Raw genomic sequence first — 24,638 nt, forward strand, 5'->3', positions numbered from 1 at the left:
AATGATTCATGTAACCGATAATTCTTATTTGACAATAATGGTATCTATATGTTTTGCAAGTGTTTGTAAAATATTGATAAATTTCAGTTATATATTATGACCTCCAGAAGAAGGTACAAGCAATATATGGATATATAAGAACCATAATCTTTATACGAGGAAATTAAAAGTGTTAAAACGAGGTTACTATCAAAATATATGTATTTGAAATATTGCCAAAATATTGGTAAATAAGAAAGAGATTTATACATCATTACATTCTATGTGTATTATCCTCAAAAGTCAGATGACAAGAAGATAATTTAACGATTCAAGTGAAGATTTGAAGACTCAAGTTAAAATTTGAAAAATCAATTATCAATGAAGATTTTGCTGCTACATAGGAGAAGTTGCTTGTGTCAGTATTGGACCCATTGCATTGAAGATCTAAAGAGATGTAAAAATCAGGGGAAAAAATTACGTGCTACACTCTTTTTCCCTTAACCATAGTTTTGTTCCAGTGGGTTTTCCTGGTAAGGTTTTTAATGAGGTAGCATCTCAAGCGTATTATGACGAATGATGTACTCTTTTTCCTTCACTAGGTTTTTATCCCACATGATTTTTCCTAGTAAGGTTTTAACGAGGCACAGTCTTCAATAAGGACATCCAAGGGGGAGTGTTATGAAATACAGTTATATATGTCCATTATATCTTTGTAACTCCCTAGCTTTATTACTTCCTTTGTAAACCCCCCCCATGCCTTTACTTCCTTTGTAACCCCCTTATATTTTTACTACCTTAATCTTTCACATAATGACGTCTTTATATTTTCTTTGAAAAGTTACGACTCACATGTATATATATGTATGGGCATGGACTAATGAAGAATGGACATAGACAATAAAAATAACTCTATAGATCTTTCTTTTACTCTTCCTCTAATTTCATGTATTTCATAACAATTTCATATTTAGATATCTACAATCAAAATTCTACACGATTTACGTCTATTGAAGCGGCTTATATTCGTTTTTTTAAAGCACTTCATTACATATTCTTGTACATCATTAGCATTTAGCCATTTATCGAAACCATTATTATCTACTTAGTAATTAATATTTTAATGTGGATTCTGTAGCACGGGTTAATGATGCTATTATTCTTATAATGTTCGTTCTGTCTCGGCTCACCTTCTCATCAATTTCTTGAAATCAAATCAAGTTGGCAAGCAATATAATATCGCGTATTTAAAGTATTGTGGAATGTCAACTACTTGTCTAAATGTCTACTTCCTCCATTATAGATATTGTAGAATTTCTCGCTTTTTATACATAGATTTATAAATTAATATTTAAAATTATCTATAAGTTAAAATAATTGATATTTTGAAGGTTAATTTCAAAACAAGATTTCATATAATTGTGTCGTTTCTTAGATTCAATCATACAAATAACAATATATGCTTATAGAGGAGTCTATTCGAATTGAATAATGTTAAAGTCTAATACTGTAATATTATGGAATGGGTGAAGTATTAATTATTAGGTGAAAACATACGAACAATCTTAACAATATTGATACTTGTCTCGAGTTTTGATTGAACCAATCTAATAGAGTTTTAACGAGTTTTGATGGCCCTCTTAGTTAGATACAAAGTATTATATTACTCTCTTCCTTTTTAAGAATAAAATAAATTGCAACTAGTACCATTTTGCTCCTTTTGGAACTAGTCTTTTTATTACTACTATACGTATCTCATTAATTGCAAAATCTTTGGCATATGATTATTAGTATGGTCATTTAGACGTTATAATATATAGTTGCCTTAGAAATATCAAGTGTTTTACTTACATATTCAAGTTGATTTATACCCTTGTTACTTTGCCGTTGTTTATGATCCTTAGTGCTAGCTTATTTATCTTCTTATACAGAAAACAACAAACAAACACATTCATTTTTCTCTTAAAATAGTTTAGACAAGAATTATGATCTCCATTTGTTGATTGTACGTGAGTGCACATAATTTGTAAAGTTGTGCAATTACTATATTAGATAGTGTGAAATCGTTTTTAGAATAGAGTTTCCTTTTCATTTATACGATATTCTTCCATCTCCATAATTGTCACATCATCCCGATACACTTATTCTAATTGCTTAACAGAATATGCAACACCGACTAAATGTAAATTTCACCGTAGGACCACCTCGCCGGACCTTTATTCCGGATTTGCCTCTATCTTCAATTTGATTCCTTGCTTAAAAGTTAAAACTCAAAATTATGCAAAGGAAGAGTAAAGCTACGCGGCAATTACCAATTTCAATTTCAAGCCATTACTTTTCACTCTTGGCCCATCTTTTTATTCCGCGTTCACTTTCACTCTCACAAATGAGCCCTTCACCCGTTGAGTATATATAGCCATATGGCCTACATTCCCAACTTCCAATCCTCTCCTCTATTTTACAGTTTTACTCGTACTCGTATTAGTACCCGTTCTCTTACAAACCCGGAAATATTACTAGTAGTTGTCCCCCACCAAAACCCTGTGATTCGCGGTATCCCCCAACTATAAACACCCTTCATTCAATCCCTCCCTCCCTCAACTCTCTCACTCTCTCTCTCCTCCAAAACCCAATCATGGCGGCAACAACAGCAGCACCACCAGCAACAATCACCATCGCCGACGCGAACCCGAACCCAAACAACAACCTCTACGACGTCAAATTCAACGGCAACCACCTCATCAAAACCACCGTCACCTCCGACCCTTCCTTGGTCACCTCCTGGCTCGCCGCCCTCCCCGCCGCCACCTCCGCTGCCGCACCTCTCATCATTGGACTCGACATCGAATGGCGCCCCAACTTCGGCCGCGGCTACGACAACCCCGTCTCCACCATCCAACTCTGCACCACCACAACAACCACCGTACACGGCGGCGCTGGAAACCAATCCCACTCCTACACGTGTCTGATCTTCCAAATTCTTCACTGCCCAAAACCAATCCCAAAACCCCTCTACGATTTCCTCGCAAACGAGAAAAATCTCTTTGCCGGGGTCGGGATTCGATCCGATGTTGAGCAACTTCTGATAGACTACGATCTAGTCGTGAAGAACACCGTCGATCTGGGTCATCTAGCGGTGGAGAAGGTGCCAGGTGTCAGAAAAGGAATGGGGTTGAAAGAACTTGCGAAGATTTTAATGGAGGTTGATGTTCAGAAACCAAAAAGGGTGACTCTGAGTAGGTGGGATACTGAATGGTTGAGTTATCCTCAGATTCAATATGCTTGTATTGATGCTTTCTTGTCTTTTGAAATTGCTAGGAAATTGTTGGCTCTTCCTCAACACCAACACTAATTATTTGTAATTAGTGAAATTTTCTAACTAATTTGTGATGTTCAATAATTAACATGAGAAATGTTTAATTTGTGGTATTATTTTTTTTATGTTTTTAGTATGATTGGATTGGATTGGATTCGATTTTGTGAATTTTTTTTGGTTATGTTGATGATTTTGTTTTTGGAATTGATTGGTTTAAAATTGTGGTGATAATGTTGCTTAATGTTGTGGACTTGTGGGGTTTGGAACTTTGGATTGAATATGTTCAGAAGAGGTAGGCAGCGTGCCGTGTCAAGCCACCGCGGGCTGTGCCTGGTGGTGGCTCGTGCTGGACGGTGCTATGTTGGGTCACCATTTAACCCAGCCCACTGCACGGCCCGTCGTGCCTGCAGACCGCCTAGATTTTTTTTTTTTTTAAATCGATACATATTTTTTTAAAACAACTTTTAAAATGAGTATATTTAAATAATTTATGTTTATGTTTTGTATTATTATATTATTATTGTTCTTTTTACTATTCTTATTTTTTATTATTATATAGTTCTTTTACTCTTTATTATTATTTATGTTAATTTTATCATTAATCTATTATTATAGCCGTTTTATGGCTGTTGGAAGCAGCGAAATATAGCTGTTTTGCATGGGTCGTACCATGCTCGGCCGTGTCTGGCATGCCACGTGCCGTGCCGGCGGGCCAAATTACCGTGCCGTCCACCGTGCCCGTGCCGATTTTTCAAAATTATGTTCACGACACACGGCCCACTCCTTGGTTACCGTGTCGTACCGCTGACGGGCTCGTGCTGGGCCGTGCTTGTGCCGCCTGCGGGCCGGCACGACCCATGCCCACCTCTAATGTTCAACCAATTGGAATTTGTGGTGTTCATTAAGTAATTGCTAGGTTATGAACTTATGATGATGATGATGTTTTGAGTTGGTTTATTGGAATTTTAATGTAATGCTTTGATTGTTTTTATTTTTTTTTCCTTTTTTTTTTGAGTATGATTGGTTACATTGTCAAATTATTTTTTTAAATTATTTGGAATTCATTGGTTTATAATTATGGTGAAAAAAAAAAAAAAAAATTGTTGTGGGATTATTGTAACCTAAGCAAAATAATTTTTTTATCCTTTTTAATGGATATTGGAAGAAAACACAAAATGGTTTTTCTATCTGAAAGTAATTGTCATAGGAATAACAATGTCATATTTATTACGAGTAGTTTAGATCATATTTTGTTATTCAAATAGAAATAATTTAGAAGTATATTTCAAACCTAATTCGACTTAATATGTTATGATAACGACGTGGCGCGATGTGATGGAAAGGATCAAAAGAATCAATATTTGTATAGGAGCATAATAGACTCTACAATGACCTTATTGGAGTTATCATTACCTTATTAGACCAGTGGGCGGATGGACTTCCTTATTATTGGGCAATATTGAGTCAACCTATAAATATCTTTAGTCAATATCGGTGGATCTTTAAATCGTATTATTGGAGGATTTGAGTGGTGTGATTGCAATTTGCGGCTAGGAAAGTAGGAAAGTTTAGGCCATGACTTACTTGTTTAGCTTTTTCTTTTTCTCTATTTTCCTTCACATTAGTTGTTTTCTTTAAAGTTTGCAACAGTAGTTGCTCATTTGTTTCGAGAATTGTCACCTATATTTCACCATAAAAAAATTACAGTGAAATTAAAATTAAATTTCAATTTTGAGGGATTTTCGAATTGAGACAATGCCACAATTAATTTTAGAAAAGTCTTTACTAATGCTCCTATTTAAATAGTGAAATAATGGCCCATTTTGGATCATGGTAGTTCGATATGAAGATTTCATACTTGCATTATAAGACCTTTATATATTATTATTATTATTATTATTATTATTATTATTATTATTATTATTATTATTATTATTTTTAAAAAAATCTTACATGTTAATTTTAAAGTTTTGCAGGTCCAATACTGGCTCGAAAATCAAACCCAGAACTCTTGCCCGAACTTGATACTTTTTAGGCCAGACAATATATAATATATTTTTTTAATCAGCTCTACTTTTGAAAGTTAATCATGGGAATATAGCTTAGTTACACTTTTTGATTTGCATAATTTCTAAACACAATCGGATTTCTTGCAGGGGCGGATCTATGTTCAATGTAATGGGGTCAATTGACCCCACTTATTTTGTAAAAAAAGTTATTATATAATAACATAGAATTATATAATACGAGAAAAGTAATATAAAATTATGATTAATCTATTAAGACCAATAATCATATGTGTCAATAATGAGTTATATAATATATAAGTAGTTTCATGTAATTTGTTAATTTATAATTAATTATAATACAATATATATTTAATTTTGACTTAATTTGAACCCACTTATATAAAATGCTAGCTACATTCACAACTGATTTCTTGTTATGTTCTTGTGTGTGTTGTTGTCTTTCTTATCGTCTGTTTTTGTTCCTAATGATTTATCAACTCCTTGTTGGGTAATGTTGTAATACACGACTAAGGCTAAATATGATTTTGGATTTTTAGAATATTTGATTACCTCTACTAATAAATAGTTGTTATACTAAAAATAGCATTGTTATCCCATTAAATAAAAAGCTCTATTCTTTTTTTTTTGTAACTGGGAAAGAATTAAAATCACAATTCGAAAATAACAAATTACTTTATTAGTTTATCCAGACTAATTAATTACATACATCTATCGCAATGGCTAATAATGCAAAAACTTTTGTTAATATTGCATTTCTTTTAGCTATTGCCTTATCACTCCATGCTATCCAAGGTCAAGTTCAACCCCCAATCGATACTATCTATCAATTTGGAGATTCGATATCAGATACTGGTAATTTTATACGCGATAATTTCATTGGTAGACATTCAAACTTTGCCAATCTTCCATATGGACAAGACTTCTTCCATAAAGCTACTGGACGTTGCTCCAATGGACGTCTAATGATTGATTTCTTTGGTATGTGCTTTTGTTTCCTAAGCTTTCTTAGGCAAATTCTCGTGCATCATATAATGTTTTAATAGTATTTCCGTAATCGATATCATCCAAGGTTAAGTATATGATTGTAATTCTTATCTTTTAAATAACTTGTAATTAGTTAAAAAAAAAAATCTTAATTTACCTCAAAAATAAACATTTCTAACCTTAAATGGCCAAAAAAACAACCTAAGTTTTTTAAAAAGAAAAAAAAAAAAAAAGTACATAACCATTAAGGTCGTCATTTAAAATTTTAAACAATGCATACTTCATCCCCTTTTTCTAACGAAAGACTTTGAAGCCCAAAAATAATTTGCTTTGTACTTAATAATTTTTTTTGTTTTTTTGAGGAAAGTTTCTTAATAATTTTTTTGCACCATTTTCATGCTCACTTTGCATTTGCTGATAATGTCTAGGGAAATGGTAAAACCTGTTCTCCATATTCAATGTTACTATACGCACATATGTAGTAAATATATAGTGTGGGTTTATAATGTTGTATATGCTTCATCCGTTCTCAATTACTTACTAATTAATTAAAAAGTTTCATATTAATTGTCATATATCCAGTCTCGCAATGTGTTCTCTCTTTTATCACTTTTAGCTTCCTTAACATATGTATCTTCCGAATAATTAATAGAACAGAGGAAGTATCTATGAAGTGGGCGAAGTCTAATAAAAAAGTTTCTAATACAAGTATGTTTATTATTTTGCAATGCAGCTGAATACTTCAAGTTGCCATACCTTGATGCATACCTAAACCAGGGTGGTAACTTTAGTCATGGAGTCAACTTCGCGGTTGTTGGGTCAACGGCTCTTACCAGTGCTACCTTAGCACTTAAAGGAATTCTTTCACCTCTCACCTGCAGTTCTTTATCAGTACAGCTTAATTGGTTCCAGTCTCATCTTACTTCTATTTGTCCCGATCTAAGTGGTAATATACTTTCTCTGTGTCCTAAATATTATAATATTTCGACCCTTATAATATTCATATAGTCCCCATGCCGTCTTCAAATAATCTTTTAGAGTAATTAAGTATATATAATAATCACTACAAAAATAAAAGCTTTTTAGCAACTAAGTTTGGCAATAGATTTTTAAAACGTTTCTAAATAGCAACGAAAATATTTTTTTTTTCATTGTCTAATTAAAAGCGACATTTTATGCTTTAGTTTTTTAATAATTAATGGCTACGTGTTTTGATTTGTTGCTATTTAAAACAAATTATCTTATTAGTTGTTACTAGATGGCATCATATTTTTGTGTTGTTGCCATATAGCAACAAACTATGCCAACTGATATTTTATTTGTATTGATTTAGAAACAAACAAAGGCAATGAATTTTTGAATGTTGCCATTAGAAACAAGTCGTCTAAACTATTGTTGCTAGATGATAACGTATTTTTTATTTGTTGCCATTTACCAATGTCTGTTAATGACAACGAAATTTTTGTTTGTTGCCATTGTAGATACTCTTCTTCTTATTTGTTGCTATAATGACATCAAATTCTAGTTTATTGCCATTGGAAACAAGTGTGTTATAGTTTGTTGTTAATTTATATGTAGGCCACTTTTAGCTATTAAGTATAATATTATTTGGAGACACTCTTCTTATTATTTATTGCTATAATGACAACAAATAGAGACGGATTTCAGTTCCGTCTCTAATTTAGGGACGGATTTTTTTATTTCGTCCCTAATTTAAAAACAGATTTTTCAATTCCGTCTCTAATATTTTGTTCACTTATTATCAATTATGTGCATAGTAGTAAACAAACAGTACTTGGTATAGTTGGTAAGAGTTTCACCATGTGACTTTGAGGTCACAGGTTTGGCTCCTACCAACTGCGATTCTTGAGACTGGGGATTCAAAGAGCCTTACATGCAAAGCCGAGCCGAGTTGACCCGAGTGAGGTTTCGGATTGGTCAAGGGATCGGGTTGTAGTGTTGATAGCAACCAATATTAATAATTTGATGCTATTTTTAGGAACCAACATTAATAATTTGTTACTACTTTTAGCAACAATCAATGGTAATCTGTTGCCAAAGTTGGCAACGCATGCACCAAGAACAACAACCATCATAGAAGCTATATTTAAATGAATGCAATATTGCAACAAAATTGTTTTGCAACTGGTAGCCAAAATCCCATGGCAACAAGCCTTTTAGCAACAACAAATTTTCGTTTCCAACCCGTTGCTAACTAGAGTTGGCAACGGATTTTTGGTGAATAGCAATAAATTTAAGTTGTTTCTATATTGACTAAATTTTTTAGTGAATCATGATAATGTAACTAAACATATACAGAGTACTTGTATATTTATTTTGTTTTTTGAACTAATTAAATCAATTCATTAATAAAAAGTCATATGATATTTACAAATGAATTTAAAGTTCACGATTATTTGTATCTTTTATGTATGTAGATTGCAAAAGTAAACTTGCCAATGCGCTTTTTATTATTGAATCCGGTGGCAATGACATCAATTATGCTTTAATAGAAAGGAAACGTATGCAAGACATATATGGTATGGTACCCGAGGTTGTTGGGGCTGTTAAAGCCGCCGTTGAGGTAAGTTGTACTAGTATTTGTTGTTTATGCTAATATCATACTTACTCCGTTTTTTAATATTGCAACGATTTTCTTTACATGAACTCCTAATAAAAGATCGGAGGAAGTATATTCTAATTGAACTACTATATATCGCTCATGTAGGAAGTAATTAGCATTGGTGCAACTCGTGTTGTGGTTCCTGGAAATTTTGTAATCGGCTGTCTGCCAATTTATCTTTATATGTTTCCATCTAATTCCGCAACAATGTATGATGAACTGCATTGTCTTGAAGAATTGAATGAGTTAAGCACGTTCCAAAACAATTTCGTACAAAAAATTGTTAGAGAACTTCAAGCAGAACACCCGTCGGTTACAATCGTCTATGCTGACTACTTTAATGCCATGAAAGGACTCCTTCAAAATGCCACTGCTCTTGGTTAGTTTAATTTTTCATAGTAACATAGACCTTTTCACTTTTACGCATGTCAATGCAAAATTTCAAATTAGTCATTGATATGTTCACTTTTAATACGTTAGTTAAAGCAAATAACAAGTTACTTAATTAAAGACTTTTTTTTTTTTCATGAGTATGTGGATAACGTAATAGTCAAAGGGTTACAAGTATTAAGTAACAGCAGCTCGAACACTTGAAGAAAGGAACTAATAGTAGATTTATATATGCAGGATTCGACGAAACACTAAGGACATGTTGCGGGAAGGGTGATAATATTGCCAATTTTGGTGTAACAAATATATGTGGATTAATGAAAGGGGTTCCGGTGTGTCCTAATCCCGACAAGAGTGTAAATTGGGATGGAATTCATATGACTGAACATGCTTACAAAATCATGGCAGACTGGTTATTGCAACATAATGTTCTTCCTGCCATCTCCAAAGCGTCTTGATATGTTTCATAGAGGAGTTATGAATATACAGTGTAGAATACTTCCTATTTCCTTGATTTCATTACTCCATATTTGTGTTACTCGTCGTATAATCTTTGTTCTGCTAAAATTATTATTTCGCATTACATTAAGTGTGATTTTGATTTAATTAGAACTATCAACTTATATCAATTGAAATTACAAGTCATTAATAAAGCAAGCGATGACAATATAGTTTAAATTGGTACCATGGTACGTACGCACTATAAAAAATAGAGCTCAACCCATAATGTAATACAACATTTGACATAAGAAAATGTCACACATAATAATTTTAATTGATGACATATTCGAATGTAGAAATAAAATGGCATCGATGCTTCTTACATGTAAGCAAGCATAGGCATGCATCACACTTGCACAAATGGTAATACACAAACAAGGATTTTTTTTTTGAAAAAAGTTAATTTATTAATTGGAAGTCATACAACATCTATAATAGAAATCAATAACTACCAAAGACATATCAATCAATATGGATCAAATTACATTCTACTTTGACAAAACTTAGATCGCTATGAGAGATATCTGCTAGTACAATCGCTCTTTCACATCACTGCTTCTTCCTACAGCTTTTCACGAGAAGTTCTATCGATCTGCATTAGTTTTGAAGTAGATCTTGATTCGATTCTCTTGAATGTGCGTAGTGGAAATACAAAAATCTGTTGTAATCCCGCACAAAGCTCCATCAACAAATTAATTTCCAAAGGAAAACAAACACACCTGGCCCAAATAGATCTCACAAAGGAGAATGACAAATCCGATAAAACGGAATGATAGATCTCATGAAGAGAATTTAGAGGTCTCACGAAGAGGATAAAATAGGGCCTTATTGTAAGCAATATAAACAAAAATAATAATAAAAGGAAAAGAAGAGATAAGGGGCTTACCATCAACCTTTAGAAGATTGATGGTAGCCCCAAGACAATGGAGGAAGAAGTTAGGGTTTTTTTTTTAGAAAAAGAACATTGAGAGAACGGCTGTGATTTAATGATGTTTAAATTATTTTTTAATGTTAAAATTAATTAAAAATCATTTCAAAATCCTTTCATTAGAAATGCCATGCATTCCGTGCGTTCTTCTTCTAACCTTATAATCCTTGACAATTTCTGGTGAGTTCCCGGTCAAGTCCTTATAGAGCTTCTACTCCAGAGCGTCGATGCGACTCAGGCATTTCTTCACCTCTGCTACTCTCTCCGAACCATAATGTACAACCCTTTGTTGTCGTCCCACGGCGTGTGCTACGAGCACAAGAACCACCACCATAAACATCACCAACGCCGCCTGCTTATTACTATTGCTCATCTTTTTATTCAAATGATAATTTACTTAATAAAAATGTAATGTTACCAGAAGAAAATTTAGTGTATGTAGTGCATTTAGGGAACTAGAACCCTTAACATATTTATATTGTTAATTATAATCTGTTCATATTGTTATGTAACGTGCTTCCCAAATCATATAGCTAGATTAGTGAGAGAGAGCTACTCCATTAAAGTATTGGCACTCCTACCAAAATACATAATTATATGATAAGAATAATAAGATCATATATTAAGGATTTAAAAAATTATACAAGGTTAAATTAATGTAATTAAACATATTGATATATTAAAAATGTGACGGCTGTGGGATTTGAACCCACGCCCTTTCGGACCAGAGCCTAAATCTGGCGCCTTAGACCACTCGGCCAAACCGTCTTATGTTAATAATTTAGTAGTAATTAGGATTTCTTACTTAAATAATGCAAAAGTGACATACTTTCATTAGAAGCAAATAAAAATAAAAATTTGCATGCATGATCGAATACTTGATACTTGTAACGATTTAAATAATTAAATCTCTTTATTGGACCACCTTTTTGAACATTTTTTATTACCTGTTCTGTTTTTCGTTCATATAATTATGCACTCATCATTGAATACATATAGAATGACATTCATCTAATTATATTATGAATGATTTGATTTGTGTTTTATATATCTACTCAATTTTAAATCAACCCTTAGTATTTTTAATAAAAATTTAGCCGAATTTGATTTTCATAACTCCCACCTATAGATTAGAGTATCACTTGATATTATATATCTTCTCAATACTATTTTATTATTTAATTTAATGTTCTACTTTACTTATGTACTATTCCCTCTGTTTCTATATGATAGATTGATAGTCCCATATGGAATCAATCACATAAAATAAGAAAAGAATATTTGGAATCTAACATTAGTGTATAAATACAATTCATAATTAGTTTGCCTTATTTAAATTTTTTGATTTTTTTTTTTAAAACATCAACCATAATTTCATATTTCAAGGGAGAAATTTTCTTACATAGAGTCATGTCATCAATCAACAATCAATTAATTTAACTAATTAGAATATAACATGTATAAAATAGAAAATAAAAACTAAGTTAAAATGAAATATATTCAATATGGGTAGATCTTTTTAAAACTCCTAAAATAGTATGAAGGACTAACATTATGAAACGGAGGGAGTATTTTATACGAAGTAATATGTATATTCTTAGCAATCTCCTTGTACTATATTAAGGTATGTATGTATATTCTTGTTTTAACTTATTTCCTAAACTTAGGGTATGGTTATTCACATAAATTACCTTAATATAGGTAATCTCCTTGTACTAATCATAACTTACTTTTTTTCTTTTTGTTGTTTTTTTTTTCCTTGCAATCATGGACTCAGGACTCATGGTAACATATACAATATTAAATAATACAAGGTCAAATTTAAAATTCTGTAAATTACTTTAGCTAGTTTTCATTTTCAGACTTTTAAACAACGTATAATATAACGTAATTGCTTATCACATCTATTTATCCTGCTAAACAAAATTTAGAGAACATTACAATAAGACTAACAACTCCATTGTCCTAGGCATTCACTATTTATACTAAACTTAAGGTAGAGAATATATCAATTGACAAACCAGTGATGTTTATTTGTGAATTGTTTTAATTCAGTGCACCGAAAGAATGAGATATTTGTTATTTAAACACATAAGAAAAGACAAAGATTAATGCAAACTTTTAGCTACACCTAGTCATGCTCCACTTTTTACATTTTAAGAACCTTGTTTTTTATAATGAGTGGATTGGCATTGTTATTGCTCATTCGTGGGTTTGATGTACCTAAAGCAAGATAGACGGGTAGATGCACTCGGATGTATAAATACTCTACGTAGTAAATTAATTGTGTGATTAAGTTATCGAATCAACTATAATCAATGTAATGAAGAAAGATAATATCCGATATTTATTAAGATAATATCCTAATTGATATGATAAATTTTTTATTCTATATTTCAAGTGATTCATTTTCAATAGGAAACTATTCCAGGTGCCCAAATATGCTTGTAATCATGCCTGTGAGAATTAATGTAAATTTAAAATAATACCACCTGTATTATTTAAAGTTCTTCCTATATAGACGGTATTTATTTCAAAAAAAAAAAAAAAAAAAAAAAAATATTATCATCGAAATTGCTAGCCATATAAAACCCAAACTTTGGTCATGCTATGCTGAGTCCTCCACAAAATAAAATGCCATTATTCTATCATTCTCTGGCTCGGCAGGATACATGCCATCAAACACCTAGCAAAACATGCATCCATCTCTTAATATAAACCTACTATATATATATATATTCTCTTTTTTCTCACCTTGAAAAAAACAAATTCTCTTAATATTCTCTTGATATAGTCAATTTTGCCTGTTAATACTCTGTCACAAAAGGAAAAAAAAAAAAAAAAAAAAAAAAAAAAAAAAAAAAAAAAACTTAATTACCGAAATCAATGGCAGCCTCACCAAAAATAGTTAACCATCATGAAACCAACACCTACACAGCCTACGACGTGACGTGTTTCAACCATCGGGTTCGGACCATCGTGACACGTTGCCCCGACGTAGTAACATCATGGATCACCCACATCCGATCCAACCATGATTCAACCATAATCGGGCTAGACACCGAGTGGCTAAACCCTATAGCAACCCTACAACTATGTGTAGGTCCCAATTGCCTCATCTACCAGCTCCTCCATTCGCCTTCGATCCCCTCAGCCCTCGAGGATTTCCTAGGAGACCCACAATGCAAGTTCTCCGGTGTCGGAATCTCAGGTGACTCTCAAAGGCTTTTAAAGGATTATGATCTGCGGTTGTCAAGTATGGCGGATGTCAGCAAGGTTGCGGCCGAGGCGGGGAAGGTCAGAGTGAATGCGGGGCTCAAAGAGGTGGCGGACGCGGTGTTGGGGTGGGAGATGGTCAAGGCTAAGGAGATTACAATGAGTAAGTGGAATCAAGAAGTGCTTGATGATAGTCAAGTTATGTATGCTTGTATGGATGCATTTGTTAGTTATCATATTGGTAAAGAACTTCTTGGCAAAACTAAAAATAATTGTGTTGTGGAATTGTCTTGATTAGAGGTAAGAGCCGGACAAATATTGTTTTTGTTGATTTTTGTATGTCAAAAATTTAATTTTTGATATGTTTGACGTATACAAGTTTTAATTTGAAAGGTCATTAAACTGATTAGGGTTTAATTTTTCAAAAGTTTAGATGATTCCTGAAATTGGAGAGTTAATTTTGTAAATATAAAAAGTATACATAATGTGATTCGATATCATGTCCTTTGTGTGTTTGATTAGTCATGTTTGATTAGTCTTGATATCATATCTTTTGTGCGTTTGATTAGTCTATTTAATGTGTTTGATTTTGTATTTGATATCTCTTTTAGGAAATTGATGGTCAAAGAATAAAAATAAAAATTTACAGTTGAATATAGTCATGGACGGCGTCAGTTAGCTTTTTTCAATGAGTTAACTTATTATGAGATTTTACCAAATAACTGTAATTATGCTTTTAGTTGAGATTTTATTACTTTTGTATATAATAAATGTATTTTTAGCATGTGCTTCCAAATATTATGGTAATATTCGTGATTTGGACATCATGCCAAATTATATTATGGTTAAGAAGAATATGGAGCAAAGATATGCAGAAAATTTTAAGGAATCTTTATGCAAATTAAACATACAACTACCATATCATACTACTGTAATTGAGTTTTATTTTATTTTTTTTTTAGCTCTTATTTAGTTTATGAAAGTATATCATACTAATTTTTTTGTGAAATGTGGCCAACTCGTGGAAATACTGTAAGACTTTAGAACATAAAAAATTAAATTAAAATATTACTTGGTGTAATTATTGTTTAACCTCGTAGTACTTCGACAACAGAGCGTCAAATATACTCCAAAATAGTCGGCCATGAAACAAATAATATTCTAACATAACTTGTTATTCAGACGTCATATTCAACAAGTATAGAAAATAATTGAGATCATAATATCAATTATTACCAATATTTATTAATTCAACAGTAACCACTTTTTAGCTGTGCTTTTTAGTGGTGAGTCAAAAATTGGTTAGTTCAAATTATAAAAGTTTCTATACAATTAAATTCATGAATTATGATGTAATGAAGATAATAATTCCATGAAGAAAAAAGTATTCTTGGCTTGCTGATCAAACGAGCAAATCCTCACAATGACTGGGATAATAAACTGTCATCTTCCTTTTGGATTGTAGCCTCCAGTTCCTCTGTTGTTAGAATCTTGGAAGACGGATTAAACTTTGTACTATCAAGAGATTCAATTTGATCCAGTGGAATGGATGTCAACGAAAAATGGGTTTCAGCTGCCTTGATTGTACGATGGATAAATTCTGATCTCGGTAAAACATCCTTCATGCGACATATAAATTCTGAATGCTCCCTAGCCTGAACATGAGATATACATTTCATTACAGAGCGCAAGCAGCTGCCTGATACTGTATACTTGTATAGTATCTATTACTCTATAAGCATGTAAAGATGGACGAATAAGGTAGTTCTATTCTTTAGGTAAGAACTGTGAAGGTTCATTAAGCTCCAAGGCCCTTATTGCATAAAAATTAAATTAGAAAATAAGCAACACAAGTTACACACCTGCCTATACTTTGGTGCTCGCTGAGGTATTTTCAAGTACGTCATATTTGCATCTTCATAGTCCCACAAAAATGATGTGTGATGGATCCACCTATTTTTAGTGATGGATTGAGCATTGCCTCCAAATTTTCGGCTTCCAAACACGTAATCTGTGGAAGAGCAAACTTAATTGATGTCACCAGCTCAGCATGCAGCAAAAGACCAACCTTCTAGTCCTAGAATCCATTCATCACGGAACAGAAGCCAAGGTGAAACAAGAACACACTCTTATGTAAGAGTCATGCACAAAACAAACAAGAAAATGTATATTTAAACATACATAAAGCTCGTTGTATTTCTTAATACACATCATCAGACTTTTAAATATTATATTGTGCTGCAAATTTTGCTAAATATATTAAATTTATGCCCTTGGAAAAATGTCTAAAAGAACTTTCATAGTAAAAACATTTTACAAAAATGACAAAATTTGAGGAAAAAAAAATAATAAAAGAAAAGAAAAGAAAAGAAATAAACCCAAAGTATTTACCACAAAAAAGTGGGTGTCTTACATTAGAAACCAGAGGGAGAACTCCTTGAATCATTTTGAAGGATTCAGAAATGTTAGTCACCCAGAAAACATTTAGGGAGGAATCTTATGCAAGACAACAATAGAGGATCTAAAACATTTGTAATCAATTACCATTTTCACGTAGCCTATAGTCCTCAGATCCCCGAAAGACTTCATCATACAATAGACTACTCCATGCCATTATTGGCTGAGGATATGCTTGCAAACCAGGAACAGCCTCCTTGTTGCATATGAATGAAACAAAGATTGTCCCATGATCGACAATAACAGTACCTCCCCCAGTGAATCGTTTGATGACAGAAATCTTATCTCGCAGCACGGAATTAACATCAAGAAGTTCCGCAGCCTTGCTGATAGCATGACAACAAACAAAGACCTCATCAAGCAAATCACATCTTCCAGGAACCTTGCAAATCTAAAGTAAATTATTTGCCAAAGTTTAAAATTAGGTTTTACAGTATATATGAAGTTCCCTGTCATCAAACTCAACTACAGTACTACAGATACTGCAGCAGAGTATATATTATGCCTAGATAATTAATTTGTAAAATCAGGAAGCACATAACTAGAGCTCAGAACTACACCAATGCCAAGATGGTCAATATTCTCTTGGTCAATCTTGGAATGGTATTAGAATCATATAGGCTCCTTCTTCTTGTGCCTCAGGGCCAAACATAGTAGAGAAGTAAAAGTATGTAGATTGACAAAATTCATGAACTAAAAATGCATGCCACTTATTAAAAGAGGAGAATGCAATAATCTTCAGCTTACCATACCTTGGGTAATCCTAATGTGCTCACATTAACTGTTATAAAGCTAAACTGCAAAGCTACTTCTTATGCTCAGAGGATTCCGGCACCAGGGCAAAGAACAACTTACCCCGATATTCCCATGACAACTGTAGGATCGGGTGTTCCATCATTAATGATACACCAATTTTCTGGTGAAGTTCGAAGCAGCTTTTCTTCAAGATGTAGCTGCTGTATTATAGGTACTCCATTCATTCTTACTAAATTCATCAATGGAAGCCTAGAGTTTCTCAGTTGGGATATAGCCATTGCATAGGTACTCTACAATTACCTTGGTTCCAACTTTTGAGAGACTAACTAATAAAATGCTTTCATAAATTATGATGCAGTGCTCTGCTCTGATTTTGGGATGCTCCGAAAATAAAAAGAATGACCCTACAATGGACAGAAGAGATTCAAAACAAGCTAATTACAGAATATTTTACTCTGCCTGGAGCCAAAATTTACATCCCAAAAGTCCAAAACTCATCTACGATATTCTAACCCACTGACTTCATTAGCACAGCTTATCAGTTATCAGTCAAGGCATACAAATTTATTATAGCTAACAAGAAGCAAAATGCAATCTTTCGTTAATGATCACGTATAACATTGGCTGAAACACAACAATATTAACCAGAAAATAATTAAAAAGACCCCTTCTCAATATTTGGTAGATCGAAAATTACCCTCTCCTCTCAGCATTGTTCATATTTCAGAATTCAAATTTCTCAACAAAACCCTCCTTCAAAGTTCCCACATCCTCTTAAGATCAACAACTAGTCAACTACTCCTTTATCCATCGAATCACCCGATCAAATCCTGATCTTTCTCTATACAGCTTGCCCCACATCTTTGTAATGCCTACATGCTTCTTCCCAGTTACTAAAACAACAACAAACTAACTAAATAACTAACAAACAAAGAGCTTTTTTGGTATGAACAACACCATTCAGTTTTAAAATCGGAAGTTGGTTGACAAAATCGCTAAAATTCAAATAAAAACCTAAGATAAGTTAACAAACTAATTTCATCTTCAAAAGATTGAAACTTCCAACAAAATTAAATAATACCCAGTATTACAATCTTCAATTTGCAAAGCTCTCTACTCAGATTTCAGGGGATATTTCTAATTAAGTTTTTCAACTCTCTAAATTCTCAAATTTTTCGATAAAATTACAAAAGCACTAAGTAACCAAATTATTCTGCACTGGATTTATAAACCCTAAATTACATTCTTCAAATTAATGACTGTAATAGTAATAGAATATAAAATCAATCTTGGGCTACAACAATCAGCTTTTCTCTAAGGCATTTCATCGAACATCTTACGTGCATCCACAATTCCTCCCTCCCAACAACCATAAATGTAAATATCCTTCAAACCCTAGTTTCAACACCGACCCATGAATCTAATCCCCCAATCTCAAATCCCCAATTACAGCACAGGCCTTAAGAACAAAAGGGTATGATGAAAAACAGCTTGAACCACAAAATTGATATAAAGTTGTAAAATTAAATTGATTTACCTTCGAAGCTCTTGCCGCCGTCAGCTAGAATCGAAATAGAAATTGACGGCCACCTCGACGGAAGATCGTCGGATGCGGTGGTTTCCGACAAGCCGCAGCGCACAACAGTAAGAAATATTGCTAGAAATAGGAGGAGAAAGAAACGAAAAAATAGAGTTTGATTTTCAATTAATGATCACAAATGATTGAATAAAATTTTCGCACATTTCAGAAAATTTTAAATTATCATCATAATCATCTTAAAAAATGGATTAAAACAAGATTCATTAATGTAATGATGAGGTAAATTTAAATTGTTTAATATTTTTTATACTAGTATAATTTAGGAAATTTTGAAAAAATCTCGTTTTTTGCAACTATCCACCTTATAAAAAAAAATGTTGCAAAAGGCCACCACTTTTCAAAAAAATGCTGCAAGTTAACACCTAATGCTGGAAAGTGACTATTTGACCCATTGCTCCGGCGTTGACCCGGTCACGCAGTGGCAGATCTTGAAGCTTGAGTAGAACAATTTTTATACTCCGTATAAATTATGAATCTTGCGTATAAAAGATTTAGAAATTCAGAATTGTGTTGTTATTTTTTCTTATAAATTACGTATATTAACAATCTCAATAACACATGGAAGAAATAATTGGTACCTATAAAAGAAATTTAGCATGGGGCATAAAATAAACTTCCTAAATATATGTTATTTTACCCTTAAAACACGGGAAGGGATGAAGGGGGTAATGGCATTACTTTAATTCGATATATATGAGTTGAGATAAAATGTCAAAATAGAATGTTTCTTCCCTTATGCTAGCACCCCTAGGTATCAATTTTTTTTTTTTTTTTTTTTGGTAAATAGCCCCTAGGTATCAATTCACTATGATGATAAAGACTTTATCCTTATCTTTGTCTTGCATATTGTTCTTTTACTTCATACGGAGTATTACTTTTTCGAAGATCAACTTGTTTTATTTTCCCTCTAAACTAGAAACTTGTAATTATGTAATATAAACACCAAGTTGCTTTTCCATTATATTACAAGATGTATACTTATACAATTTCATATCTTTTGTTTTTTTTATCTCTTGACATGTATACAAGATTGTCAAGAAATTGTTAAAAATAATTAACAAAAACAATAGATGGGGAAGAAGGCATCATAGGGGAAAGGATCTCAACTTGTGGCCGATCTCTTTTCCCCCTCAAACCTAATTAGCTATATCTACATTCGAGTAATAGCTAGTATTAAACATCTAATGATACAAACAAGTAAATAATTAGGGCAACATTGCTAATCATACTTTTGGCGTTGATAATATGGAATACTTACTAGCTTTTTCTCTAGAATTAAATGAAAAACTTTGTAGCAAGCTAAGGGAGCTTATTATCGAAACTTTTTTCAAGCTGAACCCACTCTTTGGGTTATACCACTACTCTTTCGTTCCTCAAACACCTCAGGTAAAAGGCTTTCCAAAATTTCGAGAAATAATTCCCATTCTTCTTGGTCTAAGTTTTTAAAAGAGATGCCCTCGATTTCATTCTTTCTACTTGGTACCGCGAAACTAATGCTCTTAACCAAGTGTCCGGCCTTGCGATTTTCATTATTAGCCTCGATGTCAACATTCTTATAATGTACATGCTCTATTAGTGAGCATAACTTCTTTTCATCAGGTGAAAACTCCTTTACATAATGAGGTGCTGGTGCAAGTGGTGGCTTTCCTGTTGTAGAAATTTGTGTTTGTAATGCCTTGTTATAATGTTTAGACATACTTTTTGTGATGCCTTGTTCACATTCCTCATCAAACAAAAACATAGAAGAATCATTATTTTCTACTATCTTTTCGATATCTTTTCTTAGCAAAGAAACAGCATCCTTTGCTCTAGCACAAATTCTTTCCAACACGCTCATTGTTTCCTCGCCGCCATGGCAATCTCGAGTCATCATCTCACCAATGTCACCAAGGCATAAACCGGCAGCAGTTGCTCTCTTTAAGAAGATGGTGCAAACCACAAGAACACGAATGGAAGACTCGTTGAGGCGAGGGAGTTGAGTACGTAAAAGCCTAGCATCTTCAAATGGATTAAGATTTGATATGTACTCTAGTTCGGCATCTGAAAAGGGTATTGATGCTTGAGGCCAATGGAGCCACTCGAAATAAGGGTCATCTAACCACTCAGGTAAACAAAGCCCATGATCAATAGGAATGAGCTCGGCGGCACCTAGAGAGTGCTTGTCAAGTTCATACTTCTTAACAAGTATGTTTCCGGAGTGTCGATCGATGTTTAGAAGCCTTATATCAAGGATCCCAATACGATGAACCGAAGAGACCGAAAAACCAGAAGGACTCAGATCCCCTGCATCAGAATCATGCTCTACAAAACGTTGAAGAGACGCGATCTTGTATCGTGATGATGTGATAGGAGCTAGATCATTGACATGAAAATTAACATGGGAGAATTTGACAAGTGCTGTAGGAGGAACTCCAGCAAAACCATCATGATCAAGGAGATAAGCAGCCAACTCTCTTATACCAGTTTCGCCAACTCGAATTGAGCGTTTTAGACCAGGCTGGCCAAGCATTCTCCCTGTAAACCCCTTTGGATTGTTAAATGCTAAAGGCTCCTCGTCCATTGGCTTTGTGACCGCAACAATTTCTTTGTTCCTATTATTTATAAAGTAAGCCCCTCCTAACCCATTTGAGACCGGCACTGGTTCTACACCAGAGGCCAAAGCAATAGCAACTTCAACAACAAGTGCTCGCGCTTTAGAGGCACCCTTACCACCAATTAGTTCAACCTTTCGACTATCACAATAAACTCCATCCACCTTACTAGTTAAGGTCAAGCAAGGAGTAGAGAAACTACGCCGTTGGAAGCTCCCACTAAGATCAGCTTGCCCCAAGGAACGAGCCACATCAGTTGGGCTAGGCTCGAGGGCAGAAAAGTCAAGATTAGTGAAAGACAGAAGCCTACATCTTTGGGATCGAGCAGGAGGTTTTAATCCATGATGTTGATCAACAGCTACAGCCATTTCGGAATCGAGTTCAAGTGAGGGTGATTGAAGAATAAGCACTTGACAATTCTTTTTAGTAGACTTCTGAAATTGAGGTTGATTATCAAAGAGGAAGAAATTCAAAATTCCTTTCAACATTTAGCTATCCCAAGAACTGTAGCCATTGGATATATGTTCCTACATACAATCAATTATTACAAAAAATAATTAAGACGAATGATTCATTAAACTATGCACAAATCATAACGAATTGAAAAAAAAAAAATTGAAATATTTAATAATTAACTTACCTATGTATTTGTCCCTCGCTCCTCTGTACATATCTCGTCAAAATTCTGCATGATTTATCATTCAAATAATGAAAAAATAATTTAACATAGTTTAAGATTGCGTAACTCATCAAAAACAAGCACAAATAGCACTTACAGATACTAATTTTAATATACGAAGAAAAAAAAATTATGAATGAAAAATTGTAAACTCACATAAAACAAAGAAAGCAACAACATATAGATTTTGATCATTTGATTAGTTCTCATATAAATTACCACAATCTCAACAAAAACTCATTTTTCCAATTTTAACAAGATCAAGAACAAAAAAGAGCGAATTGATCGAAAAAGGTGATAACATAACGTAAAGTTCATGAAAGAAGTAGTATATACAACCTTAATTTTATTCTTTTTAACAATTCATAAAGATACTTTGTAAAAGAACATAACAATTACATCATCAAATTGTATTTACTCAAAGAAAAAAAAAACATCAATCATAATAACAAGAACGTTAATTTCATCCTTACACTAAATGTTAGTTAATGTAAAGTATTAATCTGTAAAAGAAAGATAGAACGAACCCTGAACACTGAGAAAGGTATTCAGGCACGACGAAAACAAGCCAAAGAGAGCGCAAGACAATGAAAATGATGAAGAAGAATAGATAAAGAGTAGTCTTCTCAGAGGATTTATACTCCTCTTTGAAAACATACACAATTAAGGTGCTCCTTTCTTTCCTTTCTCCTTCCCCTTTCTCAAGTAATAAATTCAAAAATCTACCTTTCATTTATTTTCTTCTTCTCTTTTTTTTTTTTTTTTTTTTTTTTTTTTTTTAAGTTTGCTTTTTTAAGAACAAATTCTTTCTCCTTCAATTTTCACCCCATGTGTCTGTCCTCAACCCAATTTCCAAGCGTTGTCATCGCTAACTGTCTTTCTATTTTAAGGGATTATTTTTTCTGTTTTGGTAAGCATTGTTTTTCCATTTCACTCTCACACAGCAAAGATTTGTTAACATTAGTTTTTGTAATAAGTAAATTGTGCTTTTCATATTTAGCAATAAGAGTTGTCTTTTTAGAAAGAAAAAGAAAAAGAAAAGGAAAAGGAATTTTGTTACGAGGAAAGTGTTTGTTTACCCATCTTGTTTATGCAAATCCTTAATTTAGCTCCTTTATCATTAATTAGCTTAGGATCCGACGCACGGTAAGTCTAAAATAAATTGTACATAAATAATCCATTATATATAACAAACAAAAAGATATGGAACAAAATATTGGAGACCTAATTAATTTATGATAATTGATAATACAAAATGTAAACATAAACTCATGAAATTGAGCAAAAAGATAAATAAAGTAGATGGTGAATTAAAGGTAGTTAATCACCAATCCCTTTACAATTCTTTATTTTTACGAATTACACTATCAATATAACTGACAGCCTAGATGCACGTTCAAATTATTTTCCATTTGACCTACATACATACCTATTCCATAAAGTGTTACTCAAAACATTTTTCCTGAAATATTTTTTTGTAAAAATGTATACGGTAGCAATGTTATATTAAGATTCAAAAAATTATAGTAATTATTGCAAATTCTCTGACTAAAAAGTGAGCATGTTAATTGCCATCTTTTGTTGAATTGGCATGCAGTTCTTATTATATCAGAAATAACTGATAATATTTGTTTAGTAGTATGAAAATTTTATCATAAGAATATATTTATGAATTGAAGATGATTAGAAATTCCAAAGGTAATAGCATATATATGAACATTAAAAATGGCTTTGATTTCTTTTTTAATAAAGAATGTTGATTTTATTTACTCTATGTAAAGAATATTCTAGTAGCTTGCTTAGGTAAATCTTGTGCGTGATATATTTAATGTAAAGATTATTGATTTGATTTACTTAACATCGATAATAATATTGAAGAACATTCGAGTAACTTGTTTAGGTAAATCTTGTGCATGATATATAATTTGCTTAATATAAAGAATGTTGATTTGATTTAATTAACTTAAAGAATTTTCTGGCTCGTTTAGTCTAGATCTTATGCAGTGATATTTTATAAGAGTCGGCTAGGTTAATATCGGAGAGAAACTTGGACTGTTTATATCAGGACAAATTCGTCATTTTGCGTATAAAAGTAAGGGTGATAATGTCCAGAGCAAATGGAAGGATATCTGTTGTTATATTATCGTCAACGACACGTTTCTTCTTCTTCAATCTGACTGGTTCTTCTTCAATTCACGCCAACTGCAAACCACGCCGCGTACCCACCAGATCTCGGCATCTTGCAACCACCGCTTGGATTTGCTTGACATTACCTGGTATCTCGCTATCCCCTATATTCTTCAACCTCTTTCACCTTTTCGGCGGCAAATTGTCAGTGGCTTCGCCGTCGAATTAAACGAAAAACCCTAGGAAAATTAGAGAAATTAGGGCATGGTTAACCCTTAAGGTCGGTAAAGGTTTGTCTTCCTTCTCCATTGAAGCTTGTTCGTGCTTTTCTATTTCTCCATTGAAGCTTGTTCGAGCTAAATCAAGTACAAATCTAGCTGTTAGGTGATTGGTTATGGTTTCATTCCTTTCTCATTTTCTTCACTTGGCTAATTAGAGAACGAGGTTGTTTCATTATATTG

General features: G+C 32.9%; 5 protein-coding genes and 1 non-coding gene across 6 annotated transcripts; 3 read left to right on the plus strand and 3 right to left on the minus strand.

Annotated features, from left to right (window-relative positions):
* The first annotated feature begins 2,614 nt into the window (after positions 1-2,614).
* On the plus strand, positions 2,615-3,331 carry LOC110711558 (Werner Syndrome-like exonuclease). Its single transcript, XM_021889968.1, has one exon. It carries the CDS (start codon positions 2,615-2,617, stop codon positions 3,329-3,331), a length of 717 nt encoding a protein of 238 aa, XP_021745660.1.
* A 2,710-nt stretch (positions 3,332-6,041) lies between these two features.
* LOC110711559 (acetylajmalan esterase-like) lies at positions 6,042-9,818 on the plus strand. The gene is made up of 6 exons (XM_021889969.1): positions 6,042-6,303; positions 7,043-7,255; positions 8,748-8,893; positions 9,038-9,311; positions 9,560-9,595; positions 9,647-9,818. Exons 1-6 carry the CDS (start codon positions 6,042-6,044, stop codon positions 9,778-9,780), a joined length of 1,065 nt encoding a protein of 354 aa, XP_021745661.1. The 3' UTR covers positions 9,781-9,818.
* Positions 9,819-11,439: 1,621 nt separating this feature from the next.
* On the minus strand, positions 11,440-11,519 carry TRNAL-UAG. Its single transcript has one exon. It is a non-coding gene; the product is annotated as a tRNA-Leu (tRNA).
* A 2,118-nt stretch (positions 11,520-13,637) lies between these two features.
* LOC110711560 (Werner Syndrome-like exonuclease) lies at positions 13,638-14,261 on the plus strand. Its single transcript, XM_021889971.1, has one exon. The coding sequence runs from the start codon at positions 13,638-13,640 to the stop codon at positions 14,259-14,261; it is 624 nt and encodes a 207-aa protein (XP_021745663.1).
* A 926-nt stretch (positions 14,262-15,187) lies between these two features.
* Positions 15,188-17,484, minus strand: LOC110711618 (putative lipoate-protein ligase A). The gene is made up of 4 exons (XM_021890029.1): positions 17,280-17,484; positions 16,512-16,750; positions 15,830-15,978; positions 15,188-15,622 (listed from the first exon to the last, which is right to left on the minus strand). The coding sequence occupies exons 1-4, from the start codon at positions 17,456-17,458 to the stop codon at positions 15,386-15,388; spliced, it is 804 nt and encodes a 267-aa protein (XP_021745721.1). The 5' UTR covers positions 17,459-17,484; the 3' UTR covers positions 15,188-15,385.
* A 1,590-nt stretch (positions 17,485-19,074) lies between these two features.
* Positions 19,075-23,190, minus strand: LOC110711617 (phosphatidylinositol 4-kinase gamma 8-like). Its single transcript, XM_021890028.1, has 3 exons — positions 22,578-23,190; positions 22,012-22,056; positions 19,075-21,898 (listed from the first exon to the last, which is right to left on the minus strand). Exon 3 carries the CDS (start codon positions 21,857-21,859, stop codon positions 20,108-20,110), a length of 1,752 nt encoding a protein of 583 aa, XP_021745720.1. The 5' UTR covers positions 21,860-21,898; positions 22,012-22,056; positions 22,578-23,190; the 3' UTR covers positions 19,075-20,107.
* Between the last annotated feature and the right edge of the window lie 1,448 nt (positions 23,191-24,638).

The sequence above is a fragment of the Chenopodium quinoa genome, unplaced genomic scaffold (genome assembly GCF_001683475.1).
Source record: "Chenopodium quinoa cultivar QQ74 unplaced genomic scaffold, ASM168347v1, whole genome shotgun sequence".
Taxonomy (NCBI): domain Eukaryota; kingdom Viridiplantae; phylum Streptophyta; class Magnoliopsida; order Caryophyllales; family Amaranthaceae; genus Chenopodium; species Chenopodium quinoa.

Excerpts from the sequence above, each read along its gene's own strand:
- LOC110711558 (XM_021889968.1), top strand. The coding sequence starts at position 2,615 with ATGGCGGCAACAACAGCAGCACCACCAGCAACAATCACCATCGCCGAC.
- LOC110711559 (XM_021889969.1), top strand. The coding sequence starts at position 6,042 with ATGGCTAATAATGCAAAAACTTTTGTTAATATTGCATTTCTTTTAGCT. Across the intron at positions 6,304-7,042 it reads TCTAATGATTGATTTCTTTG|CTGAATACTTCAAGTTGCCA; the intron begins GTATGTGCTTTT and ends TTTGCAATGCAG. Across the intron at positions 7,256-8,747 it reads TATTTGTCCCGATCTAAGTG|ATTGCAAAAGTAAACTTGCC; the intron begins GTAATATACTTT and ends TTATGTATGTAG.
- LOC110711560 (XM_021889971.1), top strand. The coding sequence starts at position 13,638 with ATGGCAGCCTCACCAAAAATAGTTAACCATCATGAAACCAACACCTAC.
- LOC110711618 (XM_021890029.1), bottom strand. The coding sequence starts at position 17,458 with ATGGCTATATCCCAACTGAGAAACTCTAGGCTTCCATTGATGAATTTA. Across the intron at positions 16,751-17,279 it reads GTTGTCATGGGAATATCGGG|CAAGGCTGCGGAACTTCTTG; the intron begins GTAAGTTGTTCT and ends TCATGCTATCAG. Across the intron at positions 15,979-16,511 it reads CTATAGGCTACGTGAAAATG|ATTACGTGTTTGGAAGCCGA; the intron begins GTAATTGATTAC and ends GCTCTTCCACAG.
- LOC110711617 (XM_021890028.1), bottom strand. The coding sequence starts at position 21,859 with ATGTTGAAAGGAATTTTGAATTTCTTCCTCTTTGATAATCAACCTCAA.